Source organism: Crocodylus siamensis, chromosome 1 (genome assembly GCF_052110815.1).
Source record: "Crocodylus siamensis isolate JL-2025a chromosome 1, ASM5211081v1, whole genome shotgun sequence".
In the NCBI taxonomy this organism is placed as follows: domain Eukaryota; kingdom Metazoa; phylum Chordata; order Crocodylia; family Crocodylidae; genus Crocodylus; species Crocodylus siamensis.
In genome coordinates, this window is record NC_143395.1 from 139,433,628 (window position 1) to 139,461,413 (window position 27,786).

Below are 27,786 nucleotides of genomic sequence, written 5' to 3' on the forward strand. Positions count from 1 at the left end.
CCTTCAGATACTGACATTTCTCAGCCAAACAAGTTTCTAGAAATCTGATTGTCTATGCTGCATTTATTAGTTACTTCAATTAATGTAGCATAATAATCCTGTTTCAAGGATCCCTCTATTACTCAGTTCTTAATGAGTGCTTTATATACACAGACCTCAAAGTGCTTCTCAGAGAAATATTATTAGCTTCATTTTGCAGGTACAGAGAAGTTAGGTAACTGAGGTCAGACTCATGTGGCAGACCTGGCCAATAAAATGATTGAAGCCACTTGAGATAACATTTGATGGCCTGACAAGAAAAGAACATCATTTACAATATCTCATTCTTTCTATTGTCATATTCAGAACAACAAAGATTAAATTTAAAAAAATCCAGCAATAGCCTTTTTAGTACAAGCCCATGACTCCTTTTAAAATCGACATGACTAAGGTAGCTAACCCTGTCCACAGGTTTGAAAACATGTCTTAGATTCCATGCACTTTAGATGGGATAACGGGAGTGGTGTAAACTGTAATTACAGACAGGTCAAAGCTGCAAAGTTCATGTCCAGATGTGGTTCTGACTTTCCCAAAGATCGATGTTGTTGAAACTCTCAGGGAGGGAGGGATGTTTTGGTTACACAGTTTGGCTTCTACGTCTAATGATTATTTTAAGGTGTTACTTTTTTTTTAAATAAAAAGGACAGATAAGAATTAAGCACAAAGAGGCTGTGTATGTGTTAGTTTGTTCAACGTCTACGGTGGCCAAACATCTGTTCATGATTTAAACAGTGAAGCTAACTACTGTCCAAAAATATTCTATATTCATCCCAAATTCAGTGGTTACAGCACTGTATAGTAGACCACCCATATCTACACATAAATAACTCAGTCTCTGAAAATGCTTAAAAAACACTGACCATTCTATGTACTGTATCATAAAATTAGTATACTTCTTGGTATACCCAAAACAGTTTTAATTCTCATTTTCCTCACTTTATGTGTATATATATATTATTTTAATTGTATATATATTATTTAATTATTTTCAGACTGAATGGCACCAGCCAGCAAAATGTCATATTCAATTAAAAAGCACTAAAGTCACTTGATTTGTCAATTATCTGGCTAGAACAGATCACTGTGATTATCTATTCTGACCTCTTGTGTGACAGGCCATGGGACTTTCCCAAATGATTTTTTTTAGAAAAACATCGAGTCTTTATTAAAAATGTTCCAGAATCGACATCAACCCTTAGTAAGTTGTTCCAATGGTTAATTACACTCACTGTTTAAAATGTGAACCTGATTTACTTTCTGAATGTGTGTAGCTTCATTATCTCTTTGTCTGCTAGATAGAGGAACCATTTACTTACTACTAGGGCTGTGTGAAGCTTCGGTCCCTGATTTGATATGGTCGGAGATTTGGCCTGATTTGGTAGCTGAATCTCTGAATCCAATCGTATCAGAGGACCTTTTAATCCCTCCAAATCAAATCAGAACCCTCTGAATTGATTCAAAGAGATTTGGAGATTCGGACAGAGACAGCTTTATACGTTTTTTCTACATACCTCTAGGTAGCAGGGGCTTGTGAGTGCTGCGATGCTGGGGCATATGGAGTGTCTCTCAGAAGTGCAGGGGGCTCCCCAGTGCACTTGGCGGCAGACCCAGAAGTGGACCAGAAGCACTTCTGCTACACTTCTGGGTCTGCCGGGGAGCCCTCTGGGGGAGCCCTTGCACCCCCCGGTTCAGTAACTGGTGCTTCCTGGGTCTGAGGGGGGCACCTGGGGTCCCCCTGTGGCCAATCGCTGAGCCAGAGAAGCGTGAGGGGGCCCCCCCAGTGTGCTCCCTGGCAGACCCGGAATTGGACTGGAAGTACTTGCAGTCCACTCTTGCAGTCACCACCAAGCATGTGGAGGGCCCCCCTGCACCCCTGTGTGATGCTCTATCCCCCCTGCATTGCAGCGTTCACGAGCTGCACCTCTACCTCAAGGTATGTAGAAAAAACTTTTAAAGCTGTGTCTATGGCCGAATCACTGATTCTCCAAATCAGCATCGAATCTTCGGATTCGGATTCGGCCGAATTGAATTGGAGACAGAGATCTGAATCAACAAATCGAATCACTGTCCCCGATTTGGGCCGAATTGGAATAGGACCTGCTTCGCACAACCCTACTTATTACCATATTCCAGTTCCCCCGGAGGCACTTATAGACTGCTTCCAAGGCATTCCTTAGTCTCCTCTTTGATAAAATAAGAAGATTAACCTCCTTGAGTTTTTCACTAAAAAACAGGCCTTTCATCATTCTCATGGAACTTCTCTGCTGCCTCTCCAAATTATCATCATTGTTTCTGGCAGTGTGCGTACCAGAATTTGACACAGGATTGCAGTAGCATCCAGGACTGAGGTCAGGTTGACAGGCCTATTTTCCCAGTCATTCCACTTGCTGTTTTAAAAATTTTTTAAGTCTAGTCCTTTGGTTCTTCCACAATATTCCAAAACTTAAAGGAAATAATTATTAATAGCTCAAAGGGATCTTTGGGATAACTGTTTTAAAAAACATCTACTGTAAAAACAATAGATATGACAACTTCATTTGGCTTTTTCTCCAAATGCCAAACAGAAATATTTATTTCTGCAAATCTTTGCATTTTTTGCATTATTACTGGCAGTTCTGTCATTTCCATCTCATAGTAGACAGAAAACATCATTAGGACTTCTTTTGTTTCTCATAGTCTTACAATTTTTTCTTACTGTTTTAAATTCTGCTAGCCAGAATTTTCCACGTGTGTCCTTTTGTTCCTTTGCCAATTTAATGCAAGCCCTAGCTTCTATTCTTATATTTATTACTATAAATTTCCCCTTTTAAATTATTTAGATACATAAATGTAAAATGTGTATATATATATACAATTTACTTCACTTCTAAGTCTAGTTGTTTTCTTTTGGAACTGGTATGGCCTTCTCTTTCCATTGTGGCTACATTGCACCTTATGAAATGTTCGTAAATAGTTCCCAATTAGCATTCATTATCATATGGGCCGCTCAAGATCATTAGTTTACAATTAAGCTTGCCTTTCTGATTGCTACGCTGTCAAACTATGAGACCATGTGGGGAAAACTCTCACACTGTACTCAATTAAAAGCAGCAGTTATTTTTATACCACAATATGATTTATATACCTGGCAAGACCTTTAATGTCAGGTCAAAAAGACTGAGCTAGAAAGAAAACAAGTACCATTTCCCTTTAGTTCTCTTCCTTAATTTACACTGCATACCATAAATGTGATGTAAAGTCAGTTAGTTCACAAAGAGCCAGCTACATGTTCATTAATGCACCATAGTTACTATACATTTAGTTTAGTACTTAATTAATGAAGTACTAACTAAATGTGCAGTACCTACATTTAGTGTACAGTAGTGACGACGAATGTTGGGGTTTTTTGTGATGCTTACTGTGCAGTAGCCTAATATTACTGCCTAGTAGCATATTAGTACAGTTTTTGCCCAGCACACTATTGCACAGTGTTATTAGGCTATGGCACATTAAGCATCTTGTATAGATGTGCCCACAGTCAACAAATCCCGAGTCCAGAGTGATGTCATAAATTTTATATCTTCAGTTTCCTAATAATAATGTCACATCAGGATTCCCAATGTGAAGAATTTTAATCCTATTCTGTAGATTACCATAATGTAAAGTAGGTTTTAGCTTAGGAAGTTTTTGTACATATATGGGGAAGGCAAGAATTACTTCATAAGAGAATCACTGGCAAAATCTAAATGCTGGGTTTTTTGTTTTGATGACTGCCCTATTGATATAATAAGATTTTTTCCCCCCTCCACTGCTTTATCCTCTATTATTTCCTCTATTTCCTTAAGGAAACCCTCTTGCTCAAATAATGAGGACATTTAGTGATTTTTTCCCAGTGTCTGCCATTTAGAAATATGGTTAAGATTTTGGTGCACACAAATAGCATGGATGCTTCCAACACATGGACAATGCAAAATAATGGGGTTTGCTGAATTCACCCTTTTGAATTCAACAAGCCCCTTCCATCTGCATTTGACTTTTCACCACAGCTAAATGCATCCCTTTGTCCAGGGACTGAAAGCCAAGTAATTTGTTAGTGGAGGCTTCAGTGTACCACACTCGCCGGGGAACCTTTGGAGAAGCATGCCAGAAGGCCATTTCCTAAATATGCCTGGCAATTACAAGACGTTGACACTTCTGTTTTTCTCAAATTAGGATCTCCCAGTGGGATATTTGATTTCTTTTAATTGTCTCATTAAGGCCTTTTATGCTGTCCAGATGGCTGTAGAATCAGGTAGTAACTAGCCAGAAGAAATGGTAGAACAGGCTTCAATGATAAGCCCTATCCAACTTCCTACCAATCACTCTCTAACATGCTACACTGAGTGGACGTCAGATACAGGGGACGTCCTCACCTGCATCATCACTTATGACTTTTAAAACTTCTCAAAACACTGAATTTCGTATGAGGTCAAATGACTCAGCAAACATCTCGGCAGCATTGTGATAAGAATGCAGCGAAACAGGATGGAAAGCGACATCCTGGCTCTCTGATCCAATCCCCTGCTACTGCAGAAAAGCACAGCATATAGCACCTTTCAAAAATTATCAGGATCCATCTTAAAATTAGCTTATTTGACCACTGTGCTTTTTATTAGAAAAGTGTTCCAGAATCCCCCTAGAACCCTTTACAAAGCTAGAAACCCCCTTATTTCTTGAGTAAATATATTCATAGCCAGTTGTATCGGTATCGGTTGTAGCTATGTTGGACTAAGGAGATAGGCAGACAAGGTTCTTTGGGTAAATCCAGCATCTTTTATTAGACCAACTCAAATAGTTGGAAAAAATCTTTTTTGCAAGCTTTCAGGTACAAACAGCCTTCATCAGGCTGGGGAAACATCTCTTCATGGCCAGACTGTCCTTGCACCAATATTGTCATTTAGCTTAAATGGGTCTTTTCTTGCCTTGTTATTTACCTCTCTGATGTGTTTAGAGAGAACACTTAGATTCTGTCTCACCCTTTGTTTTGCTAGGGTGAATAAGCCAAGCATTTTTTGGTTCTTCTGGTAAGATTCATTTCCTATTCCCCTGATCACCCTAGCCATTCTCCGCATTTATTTCTGTTTGAATTAATCTTTCTTGAATAGGGGTAAACGAAAAATGCTGTTCTAGATGAGGTTTCACCAGTGATAAGTACTATGGCATTAATAACTTCCCATCTCTGCTGGAAATAAACACCTCACTTATTATTGCATTTGCCTTCTTTATGTCCATCATAGTGCTACTTCATAGCCATTTTGTGATCAATTAAATATAAGCAAGCCTTTTTTCTTCACTGTCCTTTCCAAATGACAATTACCAGATGATCTCCCTCCAGTTTACAGAGGAAATCTGGGTTATTATTTTTCTTTTTGCATTTTATACTCAAGGTATTTCTAATACTCAAGGTCATCCAGTTTTCTGTTGAATATTCTGAACCTCCTATGTGTTAACAATACTTCCAAATTTGTCATCAACAACATTCATCATCACACTCCTACTTTTTGTGCCAGGACTACTAATGAAAATATTAAATAAAATCAATCCCAAGATCAATACCTAATCCTCTTTTCTCCAGCTTAACTAATCATTTCCTAACTAACATTGCATCAAATGCTTCACCAGAGTTCACATAACTGATCTTTCTAAACAATGAAAAAATTGATAGATCTAAATCCATCTTCTCAAAGGAAAATATTAGATTAGCTTGGAATGATCTTATTGTTAGTAATGCAATTTATCCCTTTCTCAATTTAACTCTGTTTTCACTTATTCCTTCCTTCAAAAATGTTTCTAAAGCCTTGTAAACTATTGAGGTTGGACTCCTAGGCCTCTGGTAGTCTGGATCATTATTTTCTCCTTTTGTCTTCTGTACTCCAGCTCTCCAATTTGAGTAATTTAGGATTTTTGCTTTTGAAAGCACAATTGAATGTGCCACTTCTTTCAGTGGGTTGGGATGCACATTATCTACTACTCACATAAGGTTCATGCAATCCATCCAAGTTCAGACTAACCAAACTAGACTTGTTACTTTGGTTTTAGTTTCAGAGTCTGCCAACTCTTTATTGAGTTTCAGCAGCTACCTTGGTCTCTGTCCCCTGTTTATCTTTTTTGGGACATGTAATTGGTATATGCTCAACAAGAAAGGAAAGAGTGGACTGGATGTTTGTGCTGTCCTCTGCTTTATCAGTGCAGGTGAATAGTGGTGGATACTCATACTGTATATTTAAGAATCTAGTGGCCCAAGAACCAGGGGCAGAGCCAGGATTTGGCAGAAGGGGGTGTGGGAACAACCACCTGCACTGAAGGGGTGGCTGCACCCCTGCTCCTATCCTGCTTCTCACCAACCTTCTGGCACAGGCAAGCCATAATGCAGGAGCCTCTGGGGACTTCCTCAAAGCAAGTAAGCATCCCCCTCTTCCCCTCCATGCTAAGAGGAACATCCCCCCATCCCCTCCTCTTTTGTCCCTTCCTCCGGTCACTACTGCTTTCCCCACTGTCCCAAGGGCAGGGAATGCTTCAGAGGCGCTCCTACCTGCTCCACTGTGCTGTGTAGTGGTTGGGCTCACCTAGGGCAGCCCCTGTGCAGCTCAGCTGGAGTGGCAGGAGCAGCTCTGAAGATTCAGCTGCCCCTGGGACAGGGGAGAAAAAAAGCCACAGCAGGTGGGGGGTGGAGGAAAGGGTGCGGAGGCGACATACCTCTGAGCATGAGTGGAAGAGGGGATTCTCTTCTGCTCTGGAGACGTTTCTACTGCCCCAGAGGCTCCAGCAACTTAGACCAATCTGAGAGGGGCAGATGCAGCTGTGCCATTGTGCCACCTCTGGATCTGGCCCTGCCAAGAACTATGATCCTTTTTTGAGGCCAGGATCACCAAAAAGCACAATTCTTTGAATCACAATATGTATAGTTTGATACTACAGAACCTAGAGTTCTAGGCGATGGTTGTTCTAAATTCTATGAGAAAGCACCAGACATCCCAGTCCGTGTGTCCAATGCAGACACGCCTCATACATGGCTCATAAATGCAAAAATGTAGGTACAAATACCTGCATGCTGATAAGCACCATGTGGAGAAGCCTGCAATTGCGGTGTTTCATTCCTCGTGTTCTGCGAGCTACTACTCTGGCTTGAATTTCTTGTTGAATGGTTGCTGGATGAAGAACCGCCACCACTATCCACCTCCTCAATGTTACCTCCACTATTGTGACTGGCATGGCAGTCCTTTCGCATTCTGTTTGTGTGAACAGACACATGATCAAGAGTTTAGTGTTTACTAGAATACGTAGGATGGATATCAGACAAACTCGCAGTACAAATGAACAACGGTACTCTCCCTAACCTTTTCAATGCTGCATGACATTTTGAGGATGGTAATTATATCACAGCACAGTTACAGTAGATGTGAATACGTTAGTTTGGTCAAAGGAAGAAAAAAAGAAAAGAATGTGCAACTTCATACATTATCTAAGCCAAACCTTTCTTGAGGTTTGGTAAGCAGTCTGGGCATCCCACAACCCCTCAATGCATTTAATTTAATGTCAGTTTGATCTCCAAAGGCTAATTTCTATATAAGGTGGCCAATGAGTATACTCTCCTCTCCAAAATCTCACTTGCTCTGGGGCTCTAAGGATAGGATATACTCTGAGAAACTACTATACTGAGAAAATCCCAGAGCGCTAGTAAAACTTCAGTGATGGGGTCCAAAAGGGTAGGGTCTGGTCCCTCCTCTATAGACACAAAAGGTAAGTCTATCACATAAGAAGTGTACACATTAAGATGCCAGGTACAGAGGTAGAGAGAGGAAAACAGTTGGGGTATATCCAGTGTAAAGGGTAGCTGATGTCAGATTTTCAAAGAAAAAAAATCCTAAGACATTTTTTGGATAAGGGTCATGACTTAGGTATGCTCATCTGAACCCAACTTCCAAAGCACTTGAAGCTGAACCTGCTAACGCCTATGCCCAAGTTCTAATTATGTCTCCAATGCAGAAAGACTACATTGTTATCTGAAAAGAGTAAAAGGTTTGAATTATTTTTCTTTAAAGAAGGCAGCCTTTCCTGAGGAACATCTCAGAAATGCCTATAATACTAAGTAAAATGAAGCTAACATGCTTGTCTGACAGAGGGCTATATTTGAATTGTATTAGTGCTTTCTATGATAGTTTTGGAGCTGTCCTCTCTATTTTTGCTTTGGATGCACTATCAAAAATTAGTATTTTTTCAAACAACAGTGAACACTTTTTTTCACAGAAAATAAAGTGTGGCTGAGTGCCTCCAGACTCCCCCTGCCCTGCATATCATAATAGAGGTCAATTATTGTCTCAACACCTACCTTAACCACTTGGATCTGAACCATGTTTTAATGTTGTCCAAACTGATAGGTCCACCCCAAATATTCCTCAGCTGACTGTGTGTGCCCAGGTATGAGGTGGTTAAAGGGGAAACATACATTGGATATCCCAGTGGCTGATCACATGAAGAATTAATCAAGTTCCTCAGGACCTGTTTATTGTTCTGGATGCTGCCTCGCTCTGGATTACGATTGCGCAAAAATATCAGCTCCTGTTGCTGCCCAGCCCAAAGCCCTCGGACACATTCCTTGTTTACCTGCAGTTAGGTAGAGACATATGAAACCATTTGAAAATGTTTCCCATTTAAAAATGTATTAACATAAGTATGTTACCTGAATAGAATAGTAGTAATTACTTTGCATTATTATTTGTGAATCTCAGGACCTTAACAAACAATATTCACTTAAGACTAAATTATTGCTTCAGATGGGTGGAGAATTGACATAAAATGATTCTAACCTCAGAGTAAAATCAGGCATCGAACCCAGGAGTCCTAGCTCCTAGCTATTATCAACCTCACTCTCCTAACTACATTGTATTATTAGAAAATGATAGACAGATCTCAAGGATTCACTGGATGAAGACTTTAAACAGGGGTAGCACATGAGCTGCTGCAATAATAGAAAGATAACTTTGGTACCTTGATAACTTTGAAGCTCAGGTAACTTTTGTGGAGCATAATAACTTTGTATTCATCTGTCCCTTCATCTACAACGTGTCTCAAAGTAAGCAGCTCTTCTCTGTTAGAAAGTACAGCACTGCGCCAGGCAGGGTCACCCTCATGACAAATTACAACCTTCTCCTCAAAAGCCTGGATTGTTTCGTACAGGACTGCTGGATCCTCATACTCATCTGGACAGGTGAACTGGTCCTGGTATTAAATGAATGGCATGATTATAGACAGCTCTGTCAAAAGACAATAGGAACTGATGATCAACCAGATCCTGAGTTCATTGAAGACAGTGACATAGCACTGATTGACATTAACTGCAACAGTAAACATAAAAATGACAGTAACAATAGTCCGGAGTGAAGGTTGAAGGAAGAGCGACAAAGCAATTCACACCACAGTAACACAGCATTAACACCACATTAAGACATTAGTGTTTATGTTAGTTGTGTGCAAAATCTTTATTAGGACAAGACTCGAAGAGAGGTATTTTAACTATTTTCTTCTTAAAGTCTGAAATTGGAGAATGTGGACTTGAAAATTCCTTCATGCAGCAAAAAACTGAAGTGCAGCCACCTGTAACGTTCTGTACTTTGGGTGGCATGTTAGTTCTTATAAAACAGTACAAAATTGAGAAACCAATAAAGCAGCAATTCTTAACCAGGGTACATCTGCACCCCAGGGTGCCATGAGATCCTTTTAAGGGTGCAGCAGGATACTAAACAATATTAGTACTGTTAGGTTTGTAAACACCTACATGTGATTCACAAGATAAACCCAGAAATTTCAAATAGAAATCCACAGCATTAAAAACCTTCTGCCCAAGTGTGCTCTTTCTGAGATCTTTGGCACAGAAAAATTGCTTTATTATTTTTCTGTAGTCAAGAAATGAGGGAAAGCTAAGAGCTGGCATTTTCTGAGGAGTGGCTCAAGTCTAAAAAATGTTGGCAACTACTGCTATTAAGAGATATCACAATAGGCACAATATGTTATTTTCTTTTACCTGACAATATTGTCAGTATTTGTGCAGAGACAATGTCAGTGAAGTACAGAAGTTAATCCACTTTCATAGTGCTTTTAACTTGATTTCAGCAGTTCTAAAAATGACAAGTTCCCCCCCTCTGGTTTCCCCAAAACATTTCTGAATACCACCAATACTAGTATGCTCCTTAATTATGACTATGTATGGCTAATCCTTGTGTACCAGAAAAGGCAGTGTTTTTCTACTTTCACAGCACAACCTAACTACATTTCTCTGAGTTCTTCCCTGTTCTCTATTCTTCAGACATTACTTTTCAGGGTGGAATCATCCGATTCTCCCATTCTCACACTTCCTCCTGGGATGAAGTTTCCTCTGTATCCATTACAATTGCCTCAGCCTATCTGACCTACATTCAGTACACCTGCAATTCTCTTCCTTCCAGCAGCTCCAATCAGTGGTTATATTGCATTGACCTCAGTCTTCTTAAAATAAATGTTTTTCAGGGGATAAAAGATCCTAAAACAATTAACAGTCTATATACATGTTTACCTTCCCTGAAGCTTATCATTCCAAGGGAACTGCAGAGGCCTAACTTGTTTGAAATGATGTAAGACTGGTATCTTTTTTCGGCTATGGGTATCCTCTGTCACCAAAATGACCTGACTCAAGAAGTCTATGGGGCAACAAGAGGCAATGCACTGCTCGATCTGGTACTGGCTACTGGGGATGACCTAATCGGCGACCTAGTGATCGATGGGAATCTGGGGGACAGCAACCACGAGCTGATCACCTTCACCGTCTGCCATAAAGCTGGCAAGTCAGTCAGCAACGTGGAAGTCCTTGACTTCAGAAAAGCCAACTTTGACAAGCTCAGGAGGCTTGTCAGTCAGGCCCTAAGGAGCCATGACCCCAGGGAGAGGGGAGTTCAAGCAGAGTGGTTGCTCCTCAAGGGAGCGGTCCTCAATGCACAAGCTAAGTCTATTCCATCTCAGAGGAAAGGCAGCAAGAGGGCACAGCAGCTCCCCTGGCTCTCCAGGGATCTAGCAGGCCTCCTAAGGCTAAAACGAAAAGCCTACAAAGGATGGAGGACAGGATTAATCTCCAAGGAGGATTATTCTGCACTGGTCCAGTCCTGCAGGGAGCAATCCAGGAAAGCCAAGGCTGCAACTGAACTCCAACTAGCTTTGAGCATCAAGGACAATAAAAACTCCATTTTTAGATATGTGGGGAGCTGGAGGAAAGCAAGGGCAACGTTGGACCCCTGCTGAACCAGATGCAGCAACTGACAACTGATGCCCAGGAGAAAGCCAACCTATTAAATGGGTACTTTGCATCAGTCTTTCATCAGTCCTATGGGACACCCATGCCCACTATGGGACAGGTCGGGGAGATCCCCTGCCTCCATAAATGCTGACCTCGTGAAGGAACATCTTGAGAAGCTGGATACCTTCAAGTCAGCCGGCCCAGACAATCTGCACCCCAGGGTACTCAAGGAGCTGGTGAGTGTCATAGCCCAGCCCCTGGCAGGGATCTTTAAGAACTCCTGGTGCTTTGGTGTAGTGCCCGAAGACTGGAAGAAGGCCAATGTGGTGCCGATCTTCAAGAAAGGGAGGAAAGTAGATCCGGCTAACTATAGGCCCATTAGCCTGACTTCTATCCTGGGGAAGATCTTAGAAAAGTTTATTGAACAGGCCATCCTTAATGGATTGGCCGAGGCCAACATCCTAAGGGATAGCAAGCACGGGTTTGTTGTTGGTAGGTCTTGCTTGATCAATCTCATTTCCTTCTACGATCAGGTGACCTATTGCCTGGACAAGGGAGATGAGATTAATGTCATATATCTTGACTTCAAAAAAAGCCTTCGATCTAGTATCCCATGATCACCTCTTGGTGAAACTAGCCAACTGTGGCCTTGGGTCCACCACGATCCGCTGGCTGGGAAATTGGCTCTGTGGTCAGACCCAGAGGGTTGTAATTGATGGCAGTCAATTGTCATTGTGTCCTGTGACCATGGGGTCTTCCAAGGCTCTGTCCTTGGACCCATATTCTTCAACATCTTCATTAATGATGTGGACACTGGAGTCAGGAGTGGACTGGCCAAGTTCTCCGATGACACCAAACTTTGAGGCAAAGCATCCACACCAGAAGACAGGCGGGTGATCCAGGCTGACCTGGACAGGCTCAGCAAATGGGTGGATGAGAACCTGATGGTGTTCAACACTGAAAAATGCAAGGTTCTCCACCTTGGGAAGAATAACATGCAGCATCCTTATAGGCTTGGCAGTGCTAGGCTGGCTAACACTACGGAAGAAAGAGACTTGGGGGTCATCATTGGCCACAAGATGAACATGAGCCTGCAATGCGATGCTGCAGCTAGTAACGCGACCAAAACGCTGGCTTGCATCCATAGATGCTTCTCAAGCAAATCCCAGGATGTCATTGTTCCCTTGTACTCGGCCTTGGTGAAGCCGCAGCTGGAGTACTGCGTCCAGTTTTGGGCTCCACAATTCAAAAAGGATGTGGAGAAGCTTGAGAGAGTCCAGAGAAGAGCCACGCGCATGATCAGAGGTCAGGAAAGCAGACCTTACGATGACAGGCTGAGAGCCATGGGGCTCTCTAGCCTGCAAAAGCACAGGCTCAGGGGTGATCTCATGGCCACCTATAAGTTTATCAGGGGTGACCACCAGGATCTGGGGGAACGTTTGTTCACCAGAACACCCCAAGGGATGACGAGGTTGAACGGTCATAAACTACTGTGAGACCATTTCAGGCTGGACATAAGGAAGAATTTCTTTACTGTCCAAGCTCCCAAGGTCTGGAACAGTCTGCCATCGGAGGTGGTTCAAGCACCTACATTGAACACCTTCAAGTAGATGCTTATCTTGCTGGGATCCTATGACCCCAGCTGACTTCCTGCCCTTTGGGTGGGGGGCTGGACTTGATGATCTTGCAAGGTCCCTTCCAGTCCTAATGTCTATGAAATCTATGACCCCATTCACAGCCTTTCTTCAGCTCTCTCCCAAGAGTCCTATCAACCATTGAGTATCCTTTTGATTTCTAGCTTGCCAAATATGGCAATCTAGCTGCCCAACTATAGGTTGGGGCCTGGAAGTAGGACTTTGTCTTGGAATTGCACCCGAAAATGTATAAGGAGACAATTAACGTACACCCACTCTATTGTTTTCTTCACATTATACATAATGAATTACCATTTTCAATTTGTGGAAAATGTCTTCTATTAAAATGGCATCTCACATAGAACAACTATATTGTGTACTTATTTTTGGATGAGTTTACCTGAACCATAAGATTACAATCTACTCATAGTCTACAGGCACAAATCTGTCAGACTTGCAACAGCCTTAGTGGTGAAACTCCAGGTTCACACCAATGTAACTGAGAGGCGACTTTCAGAAACATTCCAGCATTACCCATGAAACATCTATGACAGCTGACCAATTAGAAAAGCCTTATATTTTCTAAGCAATTTCTCCCTTTGTATTTTTCCCCTTCAAATAAAACAGTGTCAAACAATGTATTTTCTATTAGAAAAAATAGAACCTAGAAACCAGTCTTGTAGTTCCTCTGCAAGGAAAACCTCACCTGAAGTTTGACCCCCACTGACAGAGTCAAAACTCTGTCTCAAGCCCCTGGAATACAAATTATTAAGTTTGGAGTGGGGGAAAGAAAAGAAGATAAGAAAGTGTGCTTTACTACATTTTTTCCAGCAATTTACTCAGAATAAGGCTGCAATAAATACATTTACATCCCAATTTCTCTTGGACCACTTTCTAAAGTTTCCTGTATATCCTCAGGAAAATGAGTACTATAGTAACAGGGAAAAACCTACCTGATGTAGCTTCAAGGACATCCTGATTGCAGGAGCAACAACCTTATGCAGTAGGTCCATGTCTGCAAACACCCATTCATCTTTTGCTGTTATTCGAAAATCTCCTTTGAATAGAGCATGGAGGCCATAAAGAAAGGAATCTAAACTGTAAAATAATGAAATGAGTTACCCCTGAAGCAGTTTTGAACTGAACCAGTAATTTCAAGCAACCTTCCATTTTTGGTAGTAATGGCAACTGATAGAGTGAGAACCTTTTCCCCCATTTGAGTTGCTGCACCTCAGTACAAATCCCTGTGTTATACAGATGTTAAAAATCATATGGCGCATTTTTGTTTAGAAGCCAAGCTTCCTGTACGAACAACTTTCTCCTGTATTGTGCTCTGCAAAAGGAGTGGCTACAAAATGAGAGTGGCATCTTAAATGGAAAGTAGCCTCAGTAATGCCAGTTAGAGTACCTGCAAAACTGCATACTGCAGATCAGGATCATTTATTGACCTTTGTAGTAAGTCCAGTATAAATAAATTTTAGTAGATTGTGTTTATGTAGAAACTTAAGTACCTTGAGATTAAGGAACTTGTCAAGGTTATCTGAGAAAAATTTTGCGCACACTTGCGGTGTTTTCCATCAAAATGAGGAAAACTGACTGCTTTTAAAAGGAACTAGGTAGAACCCTGTTGTTCAGATTGAATTTGGCTTGGAGCTTGACACTCAAAGCTAGATACATGAGGTCCAAATTCAGGCAGATCAAAAGTGAAGAAAAAAGCATTTGCATAAGCCCCTGCAAAGCAAATTATTGAGTTCAGCTATAAGGTTGGACAAAAATGCTTCCCAGAACTACACAGCACATGTTTATTGTTTACCCAAAGTTTGTATTCTTAATTAAAATTATTTAACAGCTCTAATAATGCTATTTAGAAGAAGCTGGTCATGATATTTAAGAAACAGAATCAAACCTTGGGACATCTGGTGCAAACTCAGAGTATACTGTTCAATCTACCTGATGTGACTTTGCTCACTTTTACAAGGGTGGATTTTTTTCACATTCTGTAGGGTCTTAGGAGAAAAAGCATTAAGATGTTAGAGATTCTTATTACCATCCAGGCTTTCTCTAGAGAATGTGTTCTCTCTCTACCTAATTGAGCTTTCTTAATTATTTTGGGAGAAGAAAAAATAAAAATTCTTATTTAAAAAAAAAAAAGACCGGAGATTAGGCAGCTGCCCAGCCTGTCTTCAGCTGTGATACATTTCTAATTTTGCCTTTAGTGGATAGCGTAATTTGAAAATTATAATAGAGAGAAAGAAATAGAAAGAAACAGCTGGATACTAATTTTCTTTTTAAAGGTACGGTGTAATACAAGCCAGCTAATCAGGAGGCCAGACTATAAGGCATTGACCAGTTTCACCGCTGGGAATGTTATGACTATGCTGATTTTTTAACTTGTTTGCATTTATTAGTGTTTAGTAATAAAGTGCAGGATTTTCACCCTGAGTTAGTAAATTGGCCCAGCTTCTCAAAAGTACTTAAAGTCTTAATTTCCATAGAAGCATAGCACCTAACTAATATTGAAAATCTGGGCCCAAAACCCTTTTAACTTTCTATCAGTACCACGCAGAAACTGCTAAGTTATATATGACAACGTCCTGATTAGAGTTTAGGAAGTCTGTGTAATACACCAGTTTAGATAAAAGATAATGATGTAGATCCACTGTAGTAAAACGCACCTATACATAAAACTGGTTAGAACTCAGAACTCACCCATTTGGACAAATATCCATCATGCAGCTGAATTCCCTCTTAGAATTTAAATCCTCTTTGCAAGACGAAAATTAAGAAAAAAACTCCTAACACTGACTCCATGGTACAGGTAAGACCACTGAATCTACAGTAGAAAGGTGCCTAGGAAGAAAGTTGGGCATATGATACTAGTTTTTTCATCATTAGAGCTGTAATGTATGCTGCATCATCGATGCCCACAAGGAAAAGAACAAAGCCAAAGCAGAACTGCCCTGCTCCTCAAGAGTTCTCTGTGAAAACAACAGTTGTCTTTACATTAGACTTTTTTTCTGAAAAAACCTAACTATGGCTCAGCTGCACTATTGAAACAACATTATAGACAGGGCTATGAGCAGCCATCAATATTTTAAATGCCATTGTCATTTTACACTGCTCAGGGCACATCTATATGGCAATTCTACATAGTGATGAGAGATGGATTTGTCAATCTATTTGAGAGAACTAGCAAGACCCAATAAAAGTGTCACAGTGAAACTCAAGACTCTCTGCTCTCTCAAGAACATGTCACTTAGAATCTGAGCAGTTCATAGATCAGATTTGATACTTAACCCTACATTTCTGCAAAGAAGTCTATCCACCTGTGTGATGGAGAAAGCTCTCAAAGTCCATAATGATTTGAGGAAGTCTTTTTCTGCTGTCTTCCATGTACATTTATCAGTATCATGTGATATGCTGGATCAGAAAATGTTATTAGCTATGGGCCTACTCTCTTTCTATGAGCATTATATATTGCTCTCTGTAGTTTTCCTGCAAATATCGATGTGAGAAAACACACAACACATACTTTCAGGTAGTCTTTGAAGATTAGTTTGCATCACAATTAAACTATAGTTCATTGCTGGTTAACGCTTTTGTTACTTTTCTTTATGGAACTTCAGTGTTTCATGTTAGGCTAATTAACCACTTCCTCCCCTTCCTCCTCCTCCCCCCACCCAAAAAAAAAACAAAAAACAACAACAACAACAAAAACCCAAAACAAAAAACCCCCCAAAAACCCTGCAGGCATTACATTTAGACAATCTATGGCACCAATTAGGCATAACCAGTTATCAAATAGTAGCACACACAATGTTTTTGTGATTGTGAGGGCAGGGTCTTCTACTGGCGATACACATTATACACATGCAATTCCTCTTCAGGCTCATGGAATTACACAAACACAACAGACCAGGATCCCTGACCTTGTTCTAGTGAGTGAAACAAGCTTATCTTCTACTGTATGTCTTCACTACATTCATGCTGTACTGCTCTCTTTCATTTAGAGCCTTATGAGAAAGCATATCAAACCAAGAGAAATCATAATGGCTATATGGTCTTAAAGATAGTTTGAATCACCTCCCAGGGCCAGACAAGAGGTGAAACATAGTGGACATAGGGATAGTGACAGTGAGCTGACTGGGGCTCCCTGTTTTCTTCTCTGATGAGCCCTTGCCTCCACGAAGCTGCTTTAACTTGCATCATAAAAGCGCTAAAGACATACTGTAGCCTTGTTCTGTCATTCCTGTCTCCTGGCTCCATTATGAAGTGCTACTAGGGGGAAGAAGGACACTGCAGTGCTGATGGATAACGGAGTAGGGTTCCATCTGTTAAGATCGATCTCACTGTTAGTTAAGTGCTCTGTGTAAAATGTAAAAGTTAGAACATGTGGCGGGCCAGTAGGGTTGCTCCTGCACTGGGCCACCCACCTCACTGCATCTGACCACCTTCCAGGCTCCAAGTACCTACCTGGGGGTACCTCATGTTTGGCTGACTCCCTTCCTGGAGCACACCCGCTAGCCTGGGGGTACTGCTGCCACCATCCAGGATTTGGACTGATCTTGGGCTCTGTGCCCCATGTTCTTGAGGGTACTCGACCCACTTCAAGAACTTGGGGTGCTTCCCTCAATCTGAAGCACAAATAGTGATCTCCCTTAGTTAGCTGAACCAAGGGGACCCCAAAGCATAATCTAGACCCACTCCCAATAAGTCTCCCACACTAGGTACAAAGGAGAACTTTATAGGTTACAAGGAATAGGTCTGGAATAGGGTACAGGGTACAGAAATATCAGAGAAATCCCATAGAGCAAACTGGCATGGCTGGGTAGCCTTTGATCATGCATCTGAGTTAATGCAAGCTATATAACTAGTTGGATATCAGGTAGCTTAATCATAAGTATCATCCAGAGGGAGGTGGAGATTCCCTCTGGAGGCAGGCAGTTCACTGATCACAAGGTTCAAGAGAGAGAGCAAGTCTCAGACTTTTCATCATGGCTAGTGTCCCTTCTCCTAGGCAATCCTTAACTTATATAGACCTTATGACAGGGGTGGGCAAAATGCATGGGGCCCACCAGGCCATTCTATCTGGCCTGCGAGGCCCTTAAAACATTTAGAAAATTAATATTTATCTGCCCTGGGCTGCCTGTCATGCAGCCCGTGGTGGCTCATCAAAATTCAGTAAGCAGCGCTCTGCCCAAAATAACTGCCTGCCCCTATCTTATGACCTCATTTACCTGGTCCAATGAAGGCCAGCACCTGTTGGCTGCCAGCCAACCAATTTGAAATGCATCATGGTTGCCAGGTAGACTGGCATTGCTCAGAACAATAGGGAGCCCAAGCCCCTCATCTTGGTACATGATGCCAGTCACATAGGCAGAGGGAGCAGGTTTTCCTTCTCCCTCAGGAAGGTATCCAGTTCAGGGTCACATGAAGAGATGGTATTCTGCCACAGAGCGTGTAAGTACCCAAAGATTCTAAAATTCAGCCTTGTGTATTGGCAATACTAGGACAGAGGATTTAAAGGGGGGGTGTTTGCTTTTCACACGCACACATACACACGCACGGACACAAGCCCGACTCAATGAAAAATGACATTTACATTTGAGGGAACCAATGGTTAAGCAATGTCATTCTTCCAGCTACACCGCCTATATATTTGATATGCTGCCTAATGACAATTTAAGATCATACATGACTTGCATAGCAATGTTCTGCCGTGTTAATGAGTACATTTATTGTGCAGTCTAGTATTAATGTAGAGTTTGTACTGACATTTGCATGAATGGGTACACTGAAAAATTATTTACATATATTATATAAGAAGATTTCAAATCTTGTTTTACACATTAACATTTACTGATTAATAGATTAGAAGGAAATCATGTGTAATGAGTGCAAATTGATAGTTGACATACACAATGTAAACTTCAAATCTGATGAAACTGTGCACATCTCAAGACAACTCTCTGATCATTACCTCTGCATTATTATTTTTTGCTAAAGAGACAGATACTTAGAGCTCCCCAAGATAGGTAAGGGCTCATTCTACTAATGTTAGTCTTTGCTAAAAATCAGTGAAAATACTCTATATTGACATCAAGACAGCAGAAAACAGAATATAACTCAAAGACCACAGATTTTCCATCGTATCTGTTAACTAAGGCTGTGCGAAGCTTCAGGTGCTGATTCGATTTGAAGGACATTCAGCCTGATTCAGTGGCTGAATCTGCGAATGCAAATCGAATCAGGAGACCAATTAAAAGGTCGGAATTGATTCAAAGCTCTCTGAATCTATTTGGAAAACATTTGGAGAGCTTTGACAGTTTGGGCAGTCCCCACTGGCTGCAGCATGGAGCTGGACCTGGACTCCATGCTGGTAAGTGAGGGGGGAGGGGGGGAAGGGAGGCTGGCGGAGGAGGGAGGGGACCATGGGGGGACCCCTGCCAGGCCCCATCCCCTGACTGCTCCCCCAGCTCCCCTGACCCCTTCTGGCTCCCCCAGCCCCTCCATGGCTGCCCTGCCTGCCCAGATCCCAGCCCTTTAAAAAACAAAACAACCTTCCTCCCCCACAGACTCACTGGCTGCTGCAGTGGTATTGGGGCTTCTGGGGGCTTCTGGAAGAGCCCCCCATGCAGCATAGGGCAACGGGAGGCAGCGGGGATTCCCCCCCACCTGGCAGGAGCCGGTGAGTCTGGGGTCCTTGTTTTTGTCTTTTTTTAAAAGGCTGGGAGCAGCGGGGGGGGGGACTGGGGCAGCAGGTGGAGGTCAGGGGCTCGTGGCAGAGCCCCTCATGCAGTGTGGGGCAGTGGGAGGCAGCAGGGATCATCCCCTGCCCAGTAGCCCCTGGTGAGTCAGGGCTTTTTTTTTCCAAAGAGCTGGAAGCTGGGGTGAGCAGGACAGCTATTGCCAGGGCTAGGAGAGTTGTTGGGGATGGGGCCTGTGTGATTAGATTCAGATGATTCGGCAGCAGCCGAATCTCCAAATCAGAGTCAGCTGAATCGATTTGGGACAGGGATTTGAATTGGCTGAATTCGAAGCGAATACTAGCCGCTTTGCACAGGCCTACTGTTAACATTGCATACCTCCTGCCATGAGGTCTACTTAACAGAAATAACTAGCAAAGAGGAAAAAAAAGCGCAATGTGCAGCCCTGTTACAGCTCAGAATGTCCTCACAAATTCCTAGAGAAGCTCTAGAAATTGGAAGTCCTTGCACGATCACAGAACTATAGCATGACTGAAATAACAGAGACTTGGTTGGAGCTTGCATGACTGAAGCACTGTCATGGATGGAGACAAACTGTTCAGGAAGGACAGAGAAGGGGCAAAGAGGAGGAGGAGTTGTGGTTTATGCAAAAGATCTGTATGATTTCTCAGAGTTCCAGTATGAAAGTCTCTGGGTTAGGGACAGAGGAGAGAGCAACAGGGTGATGTGGTAAGTGTGTACTATAGATCACCAGGCCAGGAGGATGAGGTGGGTGAGGCTTCCTTCAAACAGCTAGTACAAGTTTCCTGATCACAGGCCCTGGTTCACATGGGAGGACTTCAAATCACCCTGACATTTAATGGGAGGGCAATACACGAGTGCACAGGCAATCCAGGAAGTTTTTGAAAAGTGTTGGAGACAACTTCCTGGTAAAAGTGCTAGAGAGGCCAACTACAAGCTGTGCTCTTGCCCTGCTGCTCCCAAACAGGGAAGAACTGGTGGGGAATGTAGTAGTGGATGGCAACTTGGGCAACAGTGACCATGAGATGAGTGAGTTCAGGATCCTGAGGAAAGGAAGGATGGAAAGCAGCAGAGTAAGGACCTTGGATTTCAGAAAAACAGACTTTGACTCATTCAGGGAACTCATGGGCAAAATCACCTGGGAGGCCAGTCTGCATGGGAAAGTTGTTCAGGAGGGCTGGTTGCATTTTAAAGAAACCTTACTGAGAGTGCAGGAACAAACCATTCTGATGTGCATAAAGACTAAGATGTATGGCAAAAGAACAGCTTGACTTAGCAGGGAAGTCTTCAGTGAGCTAAAACACAAAAGTGAAGCCTACAAGAAGTGGAAACTTGGACAAAGGACGAGGGATAAGTATAAAAGTATTGCTTGGGCATGCAGGGATGAAGTCAGGAAGGCGGAAGTGCAATTGGAGTTGCAACTAATAATTGACGTGAAAAGTAACAAAAAGGTTTTCTACCAGTATGTCAGCAACAAAAAGAAGATCAGGGAAAGTGTGGGTCCGTTACTGGATGGGGAAGACAGCTTAGTGATAGATGATGCAGAAAAGACTGAAGTACTCAATGACCTTTTCAACTCAGTCTTCGCAGAAAAGGTCAGCTTCTAGACTACTGCACCAGGCAGCACAGTTTGGGGAAGAGGTGAGCAGCCAACAGTGACAAAAGAACAGGTTAGGGAGTATTGAGAAAAGCTGGACATGTCTGTCCATGGAGATGGACAGGAATAACCGAAGGGTATGCAGAATGTTGTTTGATGTGATTGCAGAGCTTGGAAAAATCATGGGAGCTGGGGCACAAGACTTCTGAGGAGAGGCTAAGGGAACTGGGTTCATTTCATGGGGGGAAGGGAAGACTGAAAGGGATTTCATAGCAGCATTCAACTACCTGAAGGGGGACTCCAAAGAGGATGGAGCTGGACTGTTCTCAGTGGTGACAGAACAAGAAGCAAGGGAAGCTGATATTAGTTATTAGGAAAAACTTCTCTCACTAGGAGGGTAGTAAAGTACTGGAACAGGTTAGAGAGGTTGTAGAATCTCCATCCTTGGACATTTTTAAGACCTGGCTAGACAAAGTCTTGGCTGGGATAATCTAGTTGGGACTGGTCCTACTTTGAGCAGGGGGTTGGACTAGATTGCCTCCTGAAGTCACTTCCAACCCCAATTTTCTATGATTCTACGATTCCATAAAACTAGGTACACAGGCATCGCAGAGGGGGATATTACTCTTGTACTGTTTCACAGCAGAACTGCCTGTGCCAAATGGAAATCCAAGGTCATTTCTAGACAACCTAAATAAAAAGGTGTAGAAGGAACCCAGTGTTGTTATACTCTAGCATCTGGATAGTACAGCAGGCTTGGTCAGCTCTGCTTGGGCTACAGGGTCTCTCCAGACATTGGCAGATCCAGGAATTTGAAAAGCAACTGGAGCTGCAGTGGTCACTCATTCCCAACCTTCCCCCAGTACTGCACTGATGCAGTGAAAGACCATGCCATGGGAGCAGGACCCAGGGACTTTTCCTTAAGTCCCTGAATCAGATAAGTTGGAACCTACCCAAATTGCTTTTGCATGGTTTTTGTGGAAATTGCTAAATTGGGCAATCTCAGAAAAATTCACAGAAAAACACAACTTACTAAAAATAAAATGCCTGCTCCCCAGTGGGACCAAACAATCTTCCCGGCCATTCAGCTCACTTGGGGAAAGCGTGGAGGGAGGCTGCCGGCACAAAAGTGAACATGCAAAAAGGCTGCCCCTCACCACTGACTGGCTGAGAGGGCTGCCTGTCATACGGCTACACCCCTCTCCACTAATCAGTGTTGAGGGGCAGGGGCCACCAGGGCCCCTAGGGCAATCAGAGGTATGGGGAGGGGACAGCCATGATAAGCCCTCGAAAATGATGGTCAGCCCTGTGATCTGCCTGCTAAATCAATTGGCTGCCTTCTCAAGTTGGGTTAACCTCTACAGATAAGAGTCCCTCTCCCCCTCCCCTTGCTCTCAGCATCCCAGTGGCCACAGGGGACTCTGTTCTCAGCAGCACCTCTTGTCCCCTCCTATCACCCTTCTTGTCCACCCATCATTGCCATTCTCCTGGCAAATTCTGCACCACTCCAACCAGTGTTGCAGGGAGTGGCTGTACAGGAAACCAGGCTTTGCTGGGTCAGCGGTGGCAGCAGATGGGTTCCCTTGCCCTGCATCTGCAGAAGGTAGTACAGGGAAGAGAGGGGGAACTGACCCCTCCATCATCGCTGTCCCTAGCTGAGCCTGGCTCTCTGCATAAGTGCTCCCGAAAATCCTGACTGGAGTAGGGCAGAAGCAGCTCTTCAGCCTTCCTTACCTTGGGTCAGCCAGGGACAGTGGCTGCAGTAGGTAGATAAGGAGAGGAGAGGATGGAGGAAAGTATAGGGGGGATTCTTCAAAAACAGTCCCTGGCTGGTGCTCCTGCACTGTGGCCCAAAAAGGGGGGTGTGACCTTGTCACTGCACCCCCTCTGAATCCATCTTCATCCCCAAATGTGCATAAGTGCCAAAAACAGCAGTTAGGTGGCAATATACCTACCACATAGGCGCATGAAGAGGAAATACGATCTGACTCCTACTACCTATCTCCAGTGGCCACAGTTAAAATCCTTACAACAGCTCTTGGAAATAAATAAACTTAACTTCAGTTTTTTCTCTGTTAACTCTTTGGAATGTTATGATAATTTTGTATGTTTGCAATAACAAAGATATTACTAACAACCCTTCCAGCTGGCCATTACCTTACAAACTGATTAAACAGCTAACTTTGAATTCAGTAACTGCAAGAATTCCAGTGCACTTTCATAATGGCAACTGAAAACTCCAGTATATCAACACTTTTAAGCATCTTTACTGGTATCTTTACATGCAGTCCTAATGTACCTATTGCTGTGGTAGGGTTTACTGGAAGTCTAAGGTCAAAACTACTTTACTCTTTCCTCTGAAAATAAGAATATAGTAAGTGCCACACTGAGTCAGACCAGTGGTCCATCTAGCCCAGTAGCCTGTATCTCACTGAAAAAATGGCATGTATTTGGTGAGGTACAGGATACCACTGGATAGACCACTGGCTAGATAGACCACCATTAAACAGGGGCAGTATGGGGGGAAAAGTGTAACTTTAGGACAGAGGTTGGAATATTGTTAATTTATGAAAAATAACACCAATTTGAATGGAAGAAAGCAGAAAGAAAAAGTCAGTCCTATCTAAAATAAAGTTAAAGCAGCATGCAGGTGGTAATAGCAAAAATATCAAGAAAGTTACTGAGAAAAACAGACAGCAGAAGCACACTACATGGGTCCAGGGATGTTTTGAGTAACAGGCTCAAAGGAAGACATAATAGCAGACTTTGCAAACATTTCAAATAAAAAATTAGAAAGCTAAAACAAGTATTTAAAGGATAGCTTTATTTTGAGAAGGGACAGGCTTGAAACATTCTATAAAATGCATTTCAAAATAATGAAACTTGGTTTTATTTATTCTTTGTTTAACCCTTTAAATAAGGTAAAGGAGTTTACGCATAGGTAAGTGTACAGCCCGTCTAAAATTTTTTTGTATCAATATAACTGTCAATTATGGGTGTGATTTTAAAAGAAATATCAAAATAGGCAGACTGTTATGACCCCTTTTGCGAACATCTTCTATTCCACTTTCTCTATAGGAATAAGCACTTTGAAACTGGTATAAACCAGTGCTTCTCAACCAGGGTAACACAGCACCCTGGGGTGCCTTGAGTTCCTTTCAAGGGTTCCACGCAATGTTAGCACTGTTAGATTTACTAACATGATTCATAAGATAAACCCAAAGATTTCAAATAGAAATCCATAGCTGTGGTCTTCCCGCATGGGCAACTGGTGCTGCCTGAGTGGGGGGGGCATGTGCCCCCTTAGCAACAAGTCAGCGACCAGGGGGGAAATCCCCCCCGTCGCCGATTGCTGTGGCTGAACACTGTGCCCACTTCCAGAAGTGGTTGTGGCTGCTTCTGGGAGCACCAGAGCACCCCACTCCCCGGCCGGTGCTTGCAGGGGGGGCACTGGCGCTCCCACCTGCCCCCCTGCCCAAGCGGCAAATGCAGCTGGTCAGGGAGTGCACCAGTGCTCTCAGAGGGTGCACATGCACCCCCATGCATTTCCTACATATCACCACTGTCTTTCTGAGTTCATTGCAACAGAAGAATTGCTCTGTTATTTTTCTGTAGTGAAAAAAATGAGTGAAAACTAAGAGCTGGGATTTTCCAAGGAATGCCTCGAGTCTATCCAAGGGGTCTCGAGTCTAAAAAGGTTGAGAATTACTGGTTATAGACACTTTTCTCTCAGGGTAATTGTGTCTTTTTTAGGAATTATACAGGGGTCCCCGATATCACTCAAACAGTACCACCTGCTTTTTGCCAGAATTTTGCTTTTGGTTTGCCAAGCCCAGACCTTCAATTTAATTATTTGAACAGTCTGGGGTTCAATCTGGGGGTCCCAGTCAAGAATCATTGTACAGGAAGCAGTACAGACTCTCTCTCCCCTTCTCAGAATGCTTACTGTCTACGTTTGTGATATGACACAAGAAGATGATGGAACAGATCAATAGGGAAGAGGTTATAGCAGAATGAGTCTGTGGATAAAGAGTAAGCTGTAGTCTAGGAAATACTAGAGCGGGAAACACTGTAGTGCTTACAATGCCAGTTTACTTTACTGAATTTTTTTGGATTTATATGAATGGGACCTTTTTGTCTTTAGAATATACCCTGCTCTTGCCTAACTGCTTCCTGGCTCAGTCCTTTCAAAGATCTTCTACGCCTAATACGCATGAAATGTATGATGCTTTTCCCAGACTGTTCAACTGTTCATAACCTGATGCCCCATGATTTTTCTCCAGTTGTCTTTCACCCTACTTTTTTTCTAAGCAACTCAGTTAACTGAGGCCTGAGCTGTATTGGTCACTACCTTCTTTTGAAATGGGTTGTGAACTGCAGAAGAACATGACCCAGTCCTCTGATCATAAAAAAATTATGATGCAGGGCAAGCCCAAAATCCACTCCAGGGGAATATGGGTTTTACTGAAGGGAAAACAGCATGGGCACATCACAGTATAGCACAGAGCTCCATCCCACTACCATGACAATCATAAAAGCTTTCTTCCACTTGCTTAGCTCAAATATTTCCAACATGTATAGAATCAGATCAAAACTTGGTCCATTCTGTTGTAGTAGTAATAATTTTATCTATGAAGCACCCTTTTGCCTTCCAAGGTGCTTAGACTTGATAATTATATTATGACAACATAAAACTAGCTCGCCAATTGCCCATCAGGAATGATGGGGGGGAGGTCAGGTGGGGGAACAGAGCACTGCCACCTACCACCCTATGCTGCCATCGCCTCCCAGGAGCAGGGGGGAGGGGGGAAGCTTGCCCTGCCACGCTCTCCGCCCCCCTTGGCCAGTACCCCATGCTGCTGCCACCTCCAGGGGGAGCAGGGCTGGGGGAGGAGAGGGGGCAAGGCTAGTAGCGCTGGCCTCACTCCCCTGCTCTGTCCCCTCCATCATGGCAGTGCTCTGCTGTGCTGCTGCCAATGCAGGACACTCTTGGAGCACTCTGATCGTTTCAGTCAGCATTGTGATTGGCCGCCGAGACAACCAATCAGAGTGCAAATAAAGTGTTACAGACAGACTGACAGACTAAGACTTTTATTATATTAGATTATCTTAAAGCAGGCCTGTAAAGCCAAAGATTCACTAGCAAAGGGGGGGATGAAAGGAATCTATCTCAGGGTCAAACATAATTAAAACTGAACACATTTGTTAGTGAAACAACGTGTTAAAACTGAAACAATGTGTGAGTGGGTACTGGCAGGGGTGACTGGTGCCTCCTGAGTCGGGGGTGGGGGGGGCACAATTTATGGGCAGGCCCAGACGTGGGTCAAAAGCCTGCATGGGAAAAAAAATTGCCCCATCCTGAGTGGTACTGAATCAGGGGCCAATCTCAAGGAGGGCACATGTCTGGACCTCCCCTCCAGTCACCTGTGGTACTGGTGTGGTGTAGTGTGAAGCTTGCCAAAGAGCAATCAAATTCTTATTCTGTGGGTTACTACCATCAACATTTCATCAAATTATTCAGTTGCATAGCAGCTAAGGTGTTCAGCTCTGTGGAATACAGGAAGCTTATGGATTTATTATTTAGCCTACTAATCCATATTTTGTTGGAACTTTCTTTGAACAGATCAGTTAACATATTTTTCCTCTAGGAAGTAAGTCCTCGCAACACTACCTCAGGCCAGGATTCAACCTAAAATGAATCACTACTCTGAAAATTCCGTAGGATAAAATTCTATTTTGCCAAAAGAAAAAATAAAAAGTTAATATAATTTATTGTTCAGGTTACTGAGAAAAATTGTGACCAAGGGCAGCATTTAATATTCATTTTTCAATGAAATGATCTCTGATCCAAGAATAATTTCAGATTTGACACTAAATGAAAAAGCTGATCAGTTTTCTTTTTTTAAGATGGGGGAAATGTATTTCTAGAAATTACCTGATGGCCATATTGTGGGCAGCTGTTCCCAGAGTTCGCCTCCCCAGAATACATAAGGCAAAAGAAAGTGTTACTAAAGGAGAATCTTCATCACTGTCCAGATGCTGGAAAGATATAAAGACAATATATTAGTTCTTCATACAAACATTATCAAACAAAGTAACAATACTCCTCTAACTATAATATTCCTACACAGTGGAAATGTGCATACACCAGCAGTGTCAAACATATGGGCTCTGGACCCAACCCCTTATGCTGCATGTAGGGCACAGGCTGGACCCAGCATCGCACACTCTGCACGCAGCACAGGGGGTGGGGGTCAGTCCAGGATGCATACCTCATGTAGCACTCCACTGACTGGCTCTCCATGCTGCCTCTGGGGCTGGTCCAGATTGGGTCATTCCAGAACAAGTGTGAAAAGCCAGTCCAATGAAGTGCTACATGCAGTGTGTGCCCTGTGCTGGCCCCATGATATATGCAGCATGTGTAGCACCAGGGGTCAAAGGCATGTAGCACCCTGGACTGACCCTATGTGATGCCTGCAGTGCGGAGTCTAGCCCATGAGCTATGGG

At 42.8% G+C, this 27,786-nt stretch overlaps 1 protein-coding gene across 1 annotated transcript in view; it reads right to left on the reverse strand.

The window, feature by feature from the left end:
* Nucleotides 1-27,786, reverse strand: part of PCNX2 (pecanex 2) — a 269,742-nt gene that overhangs the window by 12,568 nt on the left and 229,388 nt on the right. The window contains exons 28-32 of the mRNA XM_090044227.1: nucleotides 27,215-27,318; nucleotides 13,908-14,052; nucleotides 9,046-9,276; nucleotides 8,387-8,661; nucleotides 7,102-7,286 (exon numbers count right to left, since the gene is read on the reverse strand). Coding sequence (XP_089900353.1) covers nucleotides 7,102-7,286; nucleotides 8,387-8,661; nucleotides 9,046-9,276; nucleotides 13,908-14,052; nucleotides 27,215-27,318 — 940 coding nt within the window. The remainder of the gene's footprint in view (nucleotides 1-7,101; nucleotides 7,287-8,386; nucleotides 8,662-9,045; nucleotides 9,277-13,907; nucleotides 14,053-27,214; nucleotides 27,319-27,786) is intronic.